At 35.8% G+C, this 16632-nt stretch overlaps 1 protein-coding gene across 1 annotated transcript; it reads right to left on the bottom strand.

The window, feature by feature from the left end:
* Nucleotides 1–1672: 1672 nt before the first annotated feature.
* LOC115440636 (medium-chain acyl-CoA ligase ACSF2, mitochondrial) lies at nt 1673–15616 on the bottom strand. The gene is made up of 12 exons (XM_030165028.2): nt 15459–15616; nt 7497–7677; nt 6800–6928; nt 5998–6218; nt 5390–5511; nt 4685–4791; nt 4283–4410; nt 3885–4056; nt 3288–3401; nt 2826–2968; nt 2454–2595; nt 1673–2115 (listed from the first exon to the last, which is right to left on the bottom strand). The coding sequence occupies exons 1-12, from the start codon at nt 15506–15508 to the stop codon at nt 1888–1890; spliced, it is 1737 nt and encodes a 578-aa protein (XP_030020888.1). The 5' UTR covers nt 15509–15616; the 3' UTR covers nt 1673–1887.
* Between the last annotated feature and the right edge of the window lie 1016 nt (nt 15617–16632).

The raw sequence follows: 16632 nt of genomic DNA, 5'->3' as shown, positions 1-16632 counted from the left end.
ATCTGGACAATAGCTCCGGATATATTGAGTTTTTCTGGATCTCAACAAATCTTTCGATACCGTTTCCATATACCTCATCTGGAGAATCTTTGGCAATCATTATTTGTACCTTTTCTATTCATATAATAAATATATTTTTTTATTCAATATATCATAACTTTTATAGCTTCTTGTCAAGTAATGATTTCCACATTCTCATTATTGCATGGTGGGGCCGCTATGCCGATGGCAACGTCAATTAAATGCCTCCGTCGTATAATCAAGAATTTTGTACTAGTGTTTGTGATTAACAACACGTGCTTAACAAGTTAATTTGTGTCTGATAAAGTCTTACCTTCCACTACATCAGAGAATGCTAGTTATAGTTATGCCGACACTTTTAATGAAGAAATGAAATAATATTTATTGTCAAGTTTCTGTACTGTTCTTAATAATATAGTACACCGTAATTATATTTGGGAATAGGATTTTGTAAGTTTTTATCACACACCCGTAACCTCTGACCTGACCTGATAATGCAATTCTAGTTGGTCCAAAGGGTGAATGTAGTTTTGTGATAAAACTATCTGTCCATGGCTCCACTTTCGTTGGTTGCAATTGACTGTAATAATAGCAAACCATCGCTGTTCAAAGGAAAATCGTCCGAATAGACAGCGTCTTTTACCTCCGCTTTCAATTAACAATCCCAATAGTTTTTTTTTCCATCGCACGAATTCACCAATAAGAACAAACCAGCTCATGAATTACTTATTTGATTAGGTTTTTCTCAAGATAGGGTGGAAGATTAAGATTGCAATCGTTTATCGAAAATGGACCTTGGTAAAGCTGCTCATAATTATCGGTCTGTTTCAGATATCTGCAATGTACAATCAATACTTTCAACGTATATTGAACGCAATATTAAATAAAATGATCAAGTGGTAAAAGCCTCTTAATTGCGTAGTGATGTGCATCAATATCCATTTATATTTCTGAATCTGGATGCCGTTTTGTTTCTGCCTCCGATTTGGACATCCAGCTATAACATAGTTGGTATTATGGTGATATAGAATATGTCAAAGATAGAATTGACTCCATTTGACCGCGCTAAATGGAGACGCATTCAGTTCTGATAGACCCATAGGACGATATCACTCTGGCTATTCGTCGTAAAAACGTATTCTTGAAACTCTTACGCTCCACAAGACCGCAGTTCCGTCCTCGCTGTCGAGGACCTCGCCACGTTTGCCCTCCCCTGACCTTTCTAATAGTTACGGCCGCGTGCCGACGAATAAGTTGTTACCTAGATTAGATTGTTAGTTCGCTACGACTACGCGCATCCATAGTCGCTGATGCCTCATCCTCTCTCAGTGATTATCCTAAGCCGAGGTGTGTAACCCGTTAGTGGGTTGCCGTCAGCATGGTCGCTTCACTTTTTAAAAGTTACGAGCGCCTAAAGCACTCACCCAAAATCCGATGTGTTTGTAGAAGCAGCCCTTGCCTGGCTAATAAACAGTAGGGTCATGTTAAAAAAAAGAGTGGTTGCCATTTTTGGAACAGATGAGAATTGTAATGTACGAACCGATCCAGCGAACCTTTGATAGATAATTCTAAACTTACTACATATATTTTTTATAAAAATTATAATGATAGCCTATATTGTTGGGTTCGAAAATTAAAGAAAATATGCAATGTAATTTAGTTTTCATTTATTCTTCGGTAAATTTCATATAAAAATATTTAATAAATTTAAAATACTTAATATGAATCGTAAACATTCATATTTTACAATGTTTTTTCATATATTATTCTAAACTTAACAAATAATTACTTTGTTCGTAATAGGGAACGCAGATGACCGCTTCTTACGCGTACGAGGTAATTTTATTACATTTATGCTCTATACTATCACAATTTTCCCGACTCAATCAATTCTTTTAATCTATACTTCTGTATTTTCCCAGATGTGGTCTTCGGGAAGTCGTCGATTATCTTCAACAGTTTCGGGATTTTAAACCTTGCAAGGCGTCCCGTCAGGTGTTTTGTGACGTCGTCGAGACTGAAACAGGCACCTTCTCGAAGTTTCAACACGACGCACAACTCTTCGCCGAGTCTTTCGTCTGACACTCCAACCACCTATAGAAGCAAAATAATTACAACCAAACTCATTACTTTTATTAATATTGCATCGCTTAGGGACACTGACGAAATATATTTTTGATAACTTTATTGCAATAGTAATCGTTTGAACAATTATTTATTGGAAATTAAAATCCTTTCTTCACAATATGCAATAATAATATTTAAATATTGTAATATTCACATTTGCAAATCTTTGAGGGTACACAACATTCCTTAGACGTTACTAAACCATGCCCGATTTTATACAAGAGTTTGTACCAGTGACCATGTTTAATACTAATTAAACGTGTTCATTATTGCTTCCTTTTACTCTTTAATGAATTTACAATCACCTGGCTCTCAATAATATCAGGATGCGTGTTGAGTAGGTCTTCGATTTCTTTGGGAGCGATGTTCTCTCCTCCTTTGATGATGATGTCCTTAATCCTGCCTACTATACGTCCATAACCATCTTCGCTTATTGTGAACTTGTCGCTGAAACAAACATTTCAATTTATTTGTCAATATAATCGTACACTTTAGAAGAATATACAATATTTTCTGAATAATATAGTACTATTATTATTTCTTGCCAGCCATTAGATTTAAATTTCTTCATAAAACAGACACAAATGTAAAAAATGTTGTTCTCAAGAATCTCCAATATCTCGCTAGTTCAGAAAGTATGGACTATAGTACAGATAAGTTCTACAATTCAAACTAACCCAGTACGAAGCCAGCCATCTTTGTAGAATGTCTGTCGGGTCTTCTCGGGCTCGTCCCAGTAGCAGATCATGTTGTTGTACCCGCGCACCACCAATTCTCCCGAACTGCCGAAAGGAACCATCTCTCCTGTCTCGTCTACTACCTGAAATATGAATAAGAGAAATGTATTATGATATTTCTCGGTAAAGAGACCCCCTGAACCTGATAGTAAGTGCATTTGACTCCAGGTGGAATGTCCGCTGAACAGAGATGATTACACCTTACCACTTTATGCCGGCTTGTTTGGAACCGCATGTAGTGATTACCCAAGTTGGAAGTTTTTTAGATAATATTGAAATAGTTACTTTAATTCTGGGTCTTATATAAAAGACACAAAACGAATCATAGCAGGACCATGAGGCAGCCCGTAACTGATGTTATCTAAAATCGCAATTCCCCCAAGAAATATTATAACTACTTACTTTAACCTCCACGTGATCCTGAATGTAGCCGACGGTCTCGGCCACCATGTCGATGCTGTCTCCCGGAACTGATTGGAACACGCACGCCGTGGTCTCCGTCATGCCGTATAGAGCCTAATAGTAAACAAGTGCAACATGTCATATAAGGAACTTTCACTATACACTCTTCTACTACTATGTAGTGAGCAACAGACTTAACATGTTCCAGAAATCAAAGTTTAAAACTATAATCTTACTACAAAGAATGCAAAAAATCGGTTAGAAGCCATGAAAAAGGAAAGCTCACCGTAGCAAAAGACTATCATGACTAAGGCAGGCAAAAATGTCGATTGACAACCACTATGGCGTAGTTGTATTGCATGCGCGGAACGATACTGCTCTGAGGTCGCAGGTTCTCAAATTACGGGTCAATTGCGGCAAAGCGCCCATCATTTTTTTGCTCAGTGTTAGCCCGAAGTCTGAAAATTGTGACTGATATAGCAATAGGCTCACCCCCTATCACATCATGGAACACACGTGTCTAAAACAAGGTGGCCTGGTTGTACCTCAGCCTACTCCTTCCGTCATGAAGACAATGTAAAAATAATATGTTCTTACCTTCACAGATTCAGCATTAAGATATTTTTGCATGTCCCGTATGAGTTGCGGACTGCAGGGAGCGCCGGCGGCGAGAGCGACGCGCAGGTGCGAGGGCACCTCCACGCCCATCTGCCTCACTTTGGTGAGCATGTCTACGAACATTGTAGGCGTGCCCGTGATGGCCGTGCATCTGGAAAGATTATAAATTATTTTAAAAGAGATTATGCTCGTGACTCGGCCCGTGTAAACGGTCTGTCTTGAAATAAAGTCTCTTTACGCTAAAATAGAACTGCATCTGTGAACGCGATTTTATCTAATTCAGCTATTTCTGAGTTTACTTCTAACACACATATAAACCATCCAACATGTTCAGAAACATTCGCATATATAATTTACTAAAGTAAGCTCACTCTTACTTTTCCTTGAACAGTGCATTGATATTGGCTTCTATGTTATAGGTGGGTGCCGACAGCACCAGACTGGCGCCGTGCCTCATACCACCCAGGATGGTTACGATGGATCCCAGCGCGTGAAATAATGGGACCTGGAATTGATAATCAAATTCATTCCTAATATTCATCATTTTCTGGAACCGCTAGGATTCACCGAAGACATTGGGATGGCAGGTACGTCATTCCTAAGTTTATATTTTTTGTGTACGCAATAATCATTGGAACTACTGCAATAAATCTAACAAAAAATCTATTTTAATGAAGTCAGATACCGTCCGTGGGTAGCATAGAGTATAATATTTTTTCTAAATACATTTTTTTACCGGAAAAACCCAGATACATCTAGTGTTAAAATCGTGTAATTACCTGAACACAAATATTGTGATGCCCTTCGTGAAAGGTATTCCTTTTGCCAGTGAAATAGGTGTTGTTGACAACGCCGAGGTGCGAGTCTAAACCAGCCTTCGGCTCCCCTGTAAAGATAGTAAAATAAATTACATTGGATATTAAAACAATTATAATTACAGAAAGTTTGCATATACCTACCATGAAAATAATATTGGTTTATGTTGATATTGACCCGTCGTTCAAAAACAACATAGACTCTAGACGTCTAGTGTTTTTTTTACTTTAGGTAGCACTAGCAAATATTTTTTAGCTCATAGTATCCAGAGGACTTACACGCCAATGTACGAACTACACAATTTACTCGATAACAATGCTGAAATCTTTCTATATAAGTAGTATTACCGCAGAGTCTAGAATATATGCCTAAAAGGCCGATAGGCTCTCTCCTATCACATATTGGATCGGAATTCATACGGCAGAAAAGTTCGTGCAATAGTTGCGCATCTGTCTACCCTTTCGGAGATAAAAGACGTTTATAGTTTAAATTGAAATTCCTAATGTTATTGAATTATACAGTCCGATAGCTCCTCGAACTAAACCTAGACTTTTTTTTTCTAGGTTACAGAGCTGAATTATTTATCTACTAAATATAACACAGGCTTAATTAGTCTACTAAGGATAATATACTTGAAATCCTAATAAACGGATACCTGGTGTATATACCTGTGGTCCCCGAGGTCAGGTGGATGATGCTGCCGTCTTCAGGCTTCACCTCCTTGCCGTATTCCGATATCTCGCTTCTGTTCTGATACTCCGTGACTAAAGACTTGTATGAAAACGTGCCGCTAAAGACAAGAAGGTAATGTTTTAGTGTTAACGAATAATTCAATAAGTGTTCCGAATATGGGTAAAGTTTCAATTGTATGCCACTGAAGTCTTTATTTTAATAATGGAAGCTATATAATTAAGTTGGAAATAAACTTTGTTAGGAGTAATAGGTTGATCATATATTACGAAAATATTAAAATGTTATGTAAGCGATTTTTAAACATAGAATTAATATTTAAATATATTTGATAATTTTATTTAAAATAAAATACTTTATTTATCACATAGGCGAACAAAGTTGCACTTATGATACGTCAAAACAAAGCATAAGAAAAATTATTATTATTTCTAAACAACTATTAAAATTACTTATATAACTATAGACATTTTGAATTTGGGATATAATTTATAATAAAAACAAGGTACAAACCAAAGTAACCAGCTCGGGCTGGCAAGAATTTAAATACCAATAGTCCATAATTATGCACGCAGTAATTACTCACGCAAATTTTTCGTTTCCATCTGCTATCACCGATGTTAATGATGGGAACTCCTTAGACTTCAGTAATCCAGGGCTCGCTCCGTTCAGTTCTGGGATCAGTTGTTGCAACGTCCCGTAATAATTCCTCCGCGGCAACGTCTCTCCGATGAACAAGCTCTTCAACTGAGTCTTCTTGATGCAGAAACTCAGTTCGTTTTTCTCGTATACTGGATTTAATAACACCTGTAACATATTATAGAGTGTTAAATATATGCTGTCGACTGCCTCGGCGGCGCAGTTTTAATTGTACACGGTAAAAGTACAACTACCGCGTTGAGGTCCCGAGTTCGAATACAGGGTCCGTTGGGCTAAAATAATTATGACTGGGTTTTTCCATGTCAAAAAATTACTTAGTCGCAGCTCGGAATCCGGAAGTTGGCGGTGTGATACGTACCTCGAAAAGCACATAAAGCCGTTGGTCCTGCGCTTTTTCTCTCTCCGGTCATGTCGGATTGCCGTTTCACCTGACTATGAGAATGAAGGAACAGAGAGTGCATCTGTGTATTGCGCACACACTTGTGTACTATAACATCTCCTGCGTACTTGGCTGATCTCCGTTAAGATTGGTCGCCGTGGCCGAAAGTAGCTTATCAATACGGTTCAATCTGGGGCAAGGCGGACAGCCATGTTGGGCTCACTAATCTTACGGCCTAGCGTTAGGGCTAATGATGACATCAATCATCATTCTTGACCGAGTTCCTAACACTAAATGACTGCAAATTTCTTTTTAAATTATATTATAAGAAGTAAATAATATCACACACGGATATAAGACCAGCTCTGGCGGCGGCGACGGCTGCCACAATCCAAGAGACGCTGTTGTGCGACCAGATGCCGAGCCGGTCGCCTTTCACCAACCCTTGGGCACGCAGCGCACACGCCAACGAGTCCGCCTGGAATATTAAATAGTAATTATCTACATAGTCTATCTGCCCATCCCTTACGTTTTTAAGGCTATAACTAAGCTGATTTTGATAAAATTTAGTACGAAGATCAAACCTCAAGAAAGAAAATAGGCCTGTAATATATTTATTGTTCTGTATTCTTAATTCTTATGTATTTATATATGTATATATTTGTCACATTAATTCTATCCGTACAGGGTACACCGAAACTGTCCTTTCTTTTGCCTTTTTTAATATCCCTGCCATATATCAGTAAGACATTACCTCGAGTGATAAGACCGCCTATTGTACTCTATTTATAAATGGATAAACTACGTATTTTCTTCCTCATGTACATGTGTACAATAAAGAATTAAATAAACATGGGCTATAATATACAATGACTCCTTGCAGCTGCTTCTGTTCTTGGTTGTCGGCTTATTAGCCGACAACATAAAAAAAGATAATCTCTGTTTTCTGTTTATTCTGATTCATCATTTACTGTCTAAATACATCTCCCGTTATCGTTAAGTCGATCTTAAATTACCATATTAATTTATAGTCCTCATAAACATACCTGCTTGAGTAATTCTTCATAAGTCAGTGTGACCCCTTCATGTAGAGAGCGTACTGCAACCCTATTGGGGTACTTCTCAACGGTCTGTTGAAGGACATTGCCTATTGTGTCGTAGGTCAAGGGTTCGGATCCCGGGTTGTGTAGATAGCTCCCACTAGCCGCTCGAATTTGGCACGACCATCTGGCGAGAATTTAAATGAATATAATGATTATTGTGAAATGTCTAAAATAGTTTCTCGTCAAACAGACCTCTCTGCACCTCACGGTAAGTGGATAGAGTGTCGAGTGACAAGAGGCGATTACCCCTCGCCAGTTGAAACAATTATGCTAACGATTTCAGTTTTTAGCGAAAGTGTAAATTTTTACATTCCCTTCACGAGAATCTGACTATCACCGCAATGTCTATTTCTGTCGCGAAGCAACATTATTCCTTCACACTTTGTTTCCCAGGATATCGTAGCCAATATAATAACTTAGCTTCTAATGTTGCAGGGTGCCCCGCGCAGTGCAATACCATGCAATGGTTTAATGTAAAGTTTCCCATGGGGGTTGAATTTATCAAAATCCTATTTAAGCGAATGTCTTCATTATAGTAGCTCCAATCTTTAATTTCAGTTCAATCAGTCGAAAATCTAAGAAGAAGATTTATACAAACTTTCATCCCCTATTTTATCCCCTTAGGGGTGGAACTTATCAAAATCATTTCTTAGCGGATGCCTACGTCATAAAATTTACCTGCATGCCAAATTTCAGCCCGATCTGTCCAGTGGTTTGAGCTGTGCGTTGATAGATCACTATGCCAATCAATCAGTAACCTTTGAGTTATATATTTAGATTTCTGATTGATTTAATATTATTGGGTCAGTATACAAGTATAGTTTGCAAGTGATCTTAAGAAAATAATCTAGTGAAATTTTTCAAGTCAGGTGGGCTACTTTTAAAACATTAGCTGGTTACTGATTGAATACCGCTAAACTAAACCAAAGAAGTCTTCAGAACTACATGACTTTTTTTTATCTTACTTTAAGTTTCTTTCTGCCTTTTTTCTTCGGGTAGTCATCGCTTAGGTAGCCAGTGAAAGGCTGGTAGGTTAGCTAGGCTAGGGCTCATGTCCTCACCGGTGAGGATCGCGACGGGTTAGCCTTATATTTCCCCCTACCTGCCAACCCAAGCTGGCTAATTTGTTTTACCTTATGCCTTATATTCTATACAAAGTTTATCCCTAATTTAAAATGTCCGTAATTATATAAGTGATCTTCAGTGTTATTCAGAAATAATAATAATTATTCTTATAAATTATTTTGGCATATCATATGTGCAACTTTGTTCGCCTACGTGATAAATAAAGTATTTTATTTTATTTTATTTATTTAAGGAGCTTGGTCAAACTTTCACGACCATGTCGCTCACCAGTATTCACTCACTTTCTGACACTTCAAAATATTTTTTCAATAAAACCCTAACCCCTTCTCACGCAGGAACCATAAACAAATCTTTATAATACACACATTGAAACCCAAAGTATGAAGTCCACTCCGCACAAAAACTAGCTGACTCATAATAATATACAGTTTTATTTCAATTTCATTTTTACTCTTTTTATCAATTCGAAGATTATATTATTATTTCATATAAATTACAAGTCATCACTGATAAATGAATAAATTGACTAATAAAGTTTAACGATAACGACTACAATCAAGTGTATTTTTTAATTATATTTGAATCGAGATAATTTGGAGAATAATCGAGAAGTAATAACTAATTAATATGTATTACTCGAAAAGTGATCGCATCGTATCTGATGGTAAATGGAGTGAGGTCCAATAGAACGTCGACCCCCCGAGGAAATTCTTGTTCGCTCGGTCTTCACACCGAATGCACGCCCATGCACGGGGGAACATTATGCCGCGACTCTAGGCCCATAGTGTAATGTGTGTACCTCTTGGTTGCCAAATACACATTGAGGTCTATAACGGTTCGCAAACATGTCCCCTCCCTCTCCCTTCCAACCATCCTAACAAAGCTCCTCCTCCTTCTTCTTCACTTCCTTTCCTCTATCCCCTTCCTTCTTGCTCCCGGGCCCCGTGACCGAATAGCTGCGGGTTGCCAGCGTACCGGCCGCTGGCACCCTCAGTGATAGCGGTAGGGCCCACCATATCTTCATTGGGACTGCCGTGGTTGCTAAGCCGCGGGATCGCTTATACACCGTTAGCAGGGTACCCCCGGTAATAAGCGCGGCAGTAACCAAAAAAAAAATTGAATGTCGGCTGAAGAGAGTTGATTATCCGTCGACACAATTATGCCGGCCCTTTGGAACCGGAGATACACATGCTGATCACGGAATGCGACACACTTACGCAGTCCACTATGACGAGTTTTAACACCTTGTGCACAGTGGTCGCTGTGGTGGATATAAAATATATGTTTGTGTGATGTTTTCTTTTTCAAAGTTTATGTGTTAAATAAATAATAATAAAGATTTCTTATCTATCTTCACTACTATATAGAAGCATAACCAAATTGAAAAAAACATGTAAGCCCTCAATCACATACTTAAATATAATCGCTTTGCATATATTTATGGCCGGTAAAATGTGTGAACCCAAAAATAAACATAGTTTTCCATTTTGATTGATTCCATATCCGTTTGCCGTGTTTCCAAAATATGCCAATAAATGTTTCGTCACAGTAATCATACGTGAGTATCCTAAATTAGAATGATTTTGCAAATACAGACCTAATTATAAATCTTATGTTTAGGTTTCGAAACGGCACTGGCAAACAAACGTAAATGTGTTTAAATAAATAGTTATTATACGTTTTTGTCTCCTTTATTAATATTAATGGTATATTGCCTTGGTAGTAGTTGTATTAGCTGCTCGGTACGACACTACTCTAGGGTTGGGTTCGAATCCCGGAACAAATTATATGTTCATGTTCTAATATTGCGTTATCTGTTCAACTTCATGAAGTTTGGAGTTCGAGGCTAATAAAGCGACAGGCTAGCCTCCTATCACATCATGGGACGTAACACAAGAGAAAAGTGCAGGCCCTGGTTGCACCTCTGCTAATCCCATCGGAGATAAACGCGTGATGTATGTGTGTGTGTATATATTAGAGGCAAAAATAAATAAAATATAATTAAGGAAGAAGCATATTTTTCGAAATTGTGATGACAACAATTTTCGTTCTTCATTCAAATATTAAATTAGTAAGCCAATTATTCGACAATATCACTTAAAATATATCATAAGTAATGATACAAATTGAAATATATATATATATATATATATATATATATATATATATCTTAATTATTTCTGAAGTCTGAAGACAATTTACTAAACAAGCAGAAAAAAAAATATTTATTTATTTTATTAATTAGTACGAGAGTTAAAGATTTTTTTTTATTGAATGCCTCATTAAATTATGTTATTTCGATGTAAAAATACGCAAAAGTAGGTTCTCAGTTAAGATTTTATGTGCCATTAATATAAGAAACAAGATATTTTGACTATTAAAAATTATACAATATTTAACTAGTGAAATAAATACGAAAGTCTTACAAAATCATTAATAGGTATCGTTACAATACAATTTAATGATCGTTAGCGGTGAAACTAATAATATTTATACGATATATATAAGATAATACGTTAGCTTAAATTTGGTAGTTTTAAATTTTTTATCATGTGGATATTTTATCATTAATTTACAATAAAAATGCCACTATATTTATCAATTCCGTGCATCTCCTAAAATTAACATCGTGTTAATTTGCAACCAGCACTATTACAAAGACAATTTATTAAGGAATATTTTAGTAGTTTAATATTTTTAAAAAGACCTACCACTTTTTAAATAAATTATTGGTAATTCTTTGCATATTCCCGCCGTAATTCGTGCACCGAAAACGTATAAAACGAATGCTCAAGACCATTTGTTCGGGAGAGGGACCGATTAATGGTGGATATACATGGCGAAACGTGGATTGTGGAAGCACTAGTTGCACCTCTGCGTACCCCTTCGGGATTAAAAGCCGTGAAGTTGTTTGTACTCTATTGTTTTACTTAAATTATGTTAAGCCCGGTTAGGATTTAAGTTTATCGATTGATTAAAATTTCAGCGATTTATGATCGGGAAAATTAGAGTAAGTCGTGTGTGATCAAGTTTCTCTATACCTTCTCTGCACAAGAAAATAATTATTTCGAAGGAATTTTAGCTTGTAGTCATAAATATTACACCGTTGGTAAAATTTGTGAAAAAAAAAATGTTTTTGTTTCTATATTTTAAAAAAGTAACCACCGTTTATTATTTGTATATTTTTATTTTCTCTTTCATTGCAAATATGCATTTCGCAGAGCTTAACAAAAAGAATCTAAAATATCACAATAAACTAGATATGAAAAATACCTTAGCGAAAGAAAAAACGACACACGTGTCACGTACATTATAGTTAAGTGTTAATGTCCCTGTTTCACTTAGAAAATTTAAGTATTTTTTTAAATTCTTCGCAATACTAACCTTATAGAACAAAGGACACATAATTAGGAGTAGTGGATGACCAGGCTTTGTTCGGGTTATGCCTTAACAAAGTAAATCATAATAATGTGTGCCTTTGACATTCGAACCTGAGTACATTCGTCTCGGCAGTCCGTTCCACACCCAACTGGGCTATCGCAGCTCTTCAATTACGATGTGTGTACATTTTACATATCCCAACTCTAAGTATTTTAGCCTTAGTTGGACCTGTATCCTCACGCTACCTTGCCAAAAGAATAGTAATAATACCAGTCTTGTATAATATACTGGGCACTGCAATGCTGGGCACAGGCTACCTAGACTATTGAGAGGGTTTAGCCCTCAATGCACTGTTTTAATTTCTTAGAAGATGATTTATGTTTTTAATAGTTTAGCGCGTTTAAATAAGAGTGATATCAACTATACAGATAACACAATAAATAGTAAGTAATCATAAAATTCGTAAATTTTTGTACGTTTTTTTTTAATCTGCTCAGCCAACGCAATAAGATGAAAATATTTTATTTTGCGGCCAGTATGGGAGCTTTGTATTCAGTGCAAGTAATTAGGAAACTTTTTTTTATTCAAAGTTTTTCGTTTCAGCGTAATTAATAACTCAGAATTTATTTTTCTGGAAAAATTAAAAAAATATTTTTTTAGCAGCCAGTAATTTTTTACAAAGTCCTTATTTAAAAATAAATAAATTGAGCTCTCGAACTTCGATCAACAATTGATAGTAGCTCTCGAATCAAAAAGGTATACACCGCTTTGGATATTAATTAATCGTAAAGATAATAGTTATCCCTTTCATGAGCATTTATACACGTTAATCCTAAAAATGATCGATGACTTACGATTCGAGTATCAGGTGCAAGTCATTAAAACTTTTTACCGCGATAAGATAACGACGTTTCAATCAGACAGACTCATTACCCAAAATATTGTGTGTTTTTATATATTTGCTATATTAACAATATATCATCAGCCCAACAAGTGGTCTATGAACCTGGAGATTAGATTTCAACGAAGCTACACACAACCCTGTTTTGATAGAGTTATTGTATTTTGTTTACCTATATGGTTATGAAAGTTATCATTATAACGAAATTGCAAACAGGCGGATATGCCCCGCATGGTCCCTCTGACTAAGTTTGCTGTTTTAACTTATGCAATTTTTGAGAATGTGAGCTGTGGCAAGAATACTTTCCACATACTGCTCAACACCAGTGGGGAAGGGTCTATACAACACTATTCCTGTCGGCTTCCCTTCATAATAAATTTAATTATCATTAGAACGATTTGGAAGTCGCATTCATGCATATTATTACCAATACGTTGCCAGATTCCCTTTCGGAAATTTTCACCCTTCGCTTTTTTTATAGTGTAGAGTAGTGACTCTACACTATAATTTTAAAATCTAAATAGTCCACTTACGTACAAAGAAGAACCGGTGGAACTTAATGACCATAGCTCAGTGCGATTCTGAGTATATCTAACAGTTTTATCAGGGTGGTTTATTGATTTTTCGCTTTAACGGTGAAGGAAAACACCGTGATGGAACCTGCATACCTGAGAAGTTCTCTATAGGAATATCTAGGCTGTGTGAAGTCTACCAATCCGCGCCAGGCCAGCGTGGTGGACTAAGCCATAATCCCTCTCAATAGTAGAAAAGTCCCGTGCCCAACAGTGGGACAGTATACATTTGTTGGTATTTTGATAAGAAGATAAAATAAATAATTGATATTTAATTTTGTATTACTCCAAAGTATTTATTTTTGTCTCAGCTGATAATTATCATTATTTGATATGGACAAAGTTATAAAGCAGACAGTAGAAGAGTTATAAATATTGATATACATAACGTAGATTATTTTATTATTTTTAACGTGGTTCTGGGGGAACAGCGACGCGTAGTATTTACTCACAAAATGTGCGTCTAGTCCAAGCAAGTTATCTAAATCTTAATTCCATATCAGGATATAGTTATAAAACTTGAAAAAGTGCAAAATTGATATGATAAGGTTTATAACAACGCCAATAAATGAAATAATTTATTTGAACTTGTAAAATGTTATACATTATTTAGATTCCGTCAATATGATGTTCATATTCTGGTGGTAGTCCACCAATTCCGAAAGCAGTTCTCACCAGAAAAGAACAGGCAAATAACTCTAGTGTCGCAATATATTCTATCGCATACTGTACGTAGTACATATATATCAGTATTATGCTCCTTTATAAATAATCAGAATCAAAAGTTCATTAAAATACATTTATTTTAAAAGAACACATATTTTTACTATCTCATTAAACTCATTATTTAACAATAACAACTTGTCAATGTCCATGTTTTGATTGTAAATAACGTTTCATTTGACGATGATATAGAGTAATTTAAAACTATGCCTGATTTTTTTAATTTGTCATTCCAAAGTTATGAACACTGAGTAATCAAAATCAGTGCTGTTATATCATAGCGAGATAATTTAGCTTTAGTTTGAAAACTTTTCCGGTAAGATAGCATGAGTATTGACACACATCCTGTTAGACTAAAAAGATTTCTCAAAGACGTTCTAGTTGACCTAGTCTCCTAGTCTAAAAAACTGCATATCTATTTTAATAAATATCTGCAAAGATTTTCGTTTCTGAGTTAATGTATTCAGACGTTTATGAATATTACTCAGAAATTTAAAATTTCGACCATCGATTATATTATTTTGTAAAAGAATAGGTCGTCTTCTTTATTTATGAAAATATCAAAATACTTAATTAAAAACTTAAACCGACCATTCTAGCTTATTTTTACTTGTCTTTATTCAGTCAATGCGAAATGAAATAATATCAATATAACACGGGGTAACGACAAATAAAAATGATTCTCACATGAGGTCCCTATAGCATTCGTGAAGAGAAAATCTCTCCCACCCCGCACGCGGACTCTAACAGCCAATAAAAATGAGTCTTATGGGTATATTAATTTGGGATCATTTTAGTTGTAGTAAGCGAATGCGAATTATTGGCAAAGTAAGAATAAACTTAAGGTAGGTGACAGGTATTTATTGTCTGCTTTAGAACATAATAGCCAGTTCATTACAAGGCATTATAAGGTGTACCACGTGTGTCAGGGTCACGAGCACATTGCAGCATCATACATATCAATTAAAACTTCTTATTTATTTTGCTAGTGTATATTGATTAATTGTCTTATCATCTTCCAAGCAATCAGCTTCATTTATCATAAAATGATTAAAAAAATACAGTGAAACTCTATATTTATTTCACCGTTTGTAGATGTACCAACTTATTTATCTCAGCGCCACCGTGGTCGAGTGGTAGAAAATGCCATTAACACTTCTTATATTCGTTATATATTTTTCTGTATTTAAAGTATATAAATAAATATATTTGTACACTCATTAACGATAACAAACGACATACCTGGCGATGGGCGATATCCGCCGCGCGAACGATGCACTTTTGCTCCACATTTTACAAAACGCGGGAACTCAGCGAGGCCGCGCGACAAACACTGCGTTATCAAAGCGTTGTAAATAAATATATGTATGTGTCCATTAATTATCGCTACGTGATCAGTACGTCCGCCTGTCTGGTATTACGTCGGTTTGTTTTGTTTTATAATACCTAATCGCAATGTGGAATTATTTACGACAAAAAATTTATTAGAGAACGGTTTGATTGGGAATAAATTTACGCTTGTCAAATTTGAATTTTACACGGGTAGATCTCCGTGTGAAAGCTAGTGAGTAAATATATTTTTCGTTTTATCGCATACTAGGCGTTATTAGCGGTTTCGTCACCTTGAGAAGCCTTTGCCGTTACAAAAATCCATAGATCATGTAGGGATGTTTGGCGCCATCTTTACGACGCCAGCACCATCTACTTTAAAAAGTAAATTTAAAATTTTAAATATTTCCACCGGGTTAAGGTTAAGGGGCCTTATTCTGTCTAGAACGACTCGTTCATATATTTGTGATCACTGCCGTTCTAATCGAAGGACAGCCTTTACAACCATATTGGTAAATAGGCCATTATTTGACTCGTTTACCTATACAGCTACTAAAGCTATCCTTCAATTAGATCGCCCGTACTTAAAAAAATATGGATATGCCCGTGAGACGAAATAGGGCCTTTACCTTACTTACCTTACTGAGATACAATATACGCTAAAATTTCTTATAGTAAAAGTAATTTTCGTACAAATTGTTTTGACGTATCATAAGTGCAACTTTGTTCGCCTACGTGATAAATAAAGTATTTTATTTCATTTTAAACATTATTATAAACCTTCGCATTTATAATATTTTAGATAAGTAAGAAAATTATTGGTACCTATCTCACGTCATATCTTAAAACTACTGAATCCATTTTAATAAGCCATCTGCATTTTAATAATACAGAATATTATGTATAAGATATTTTTTTGAAAAATATTTTTTAACCTCTTGATGCATCCCAGAACCTAATTATAGTACTAGGTGTTGCTCGCGAATTCGCCCGCGTGAAAAGCCTATCCCATTACAGAAGTCTTTAAAACATTGTATCGATTTATAGGGCATCATAGCGCATCTATGACGTCAGCTCCATCTACATT

Source organism: Manduca sexta, chromosome 24 (assembly GCF_014839805.1).
Source record: "Manduca sexta isolate Smith_Timp_Sample1 chromosome 24, JHU_Msex_v1.0, whole genome shotgun sequence".
In the NCBI taxonomy this organism is placed as follows: Eukaryota; Metazoa; Arthropoda; class Insecta; order Lepidoptera; family Sphingidae; genus Manduca; species Manduca sexta.
This window is presented reverse-complemented; position numbering and strand designations above follow the sequence as displayed.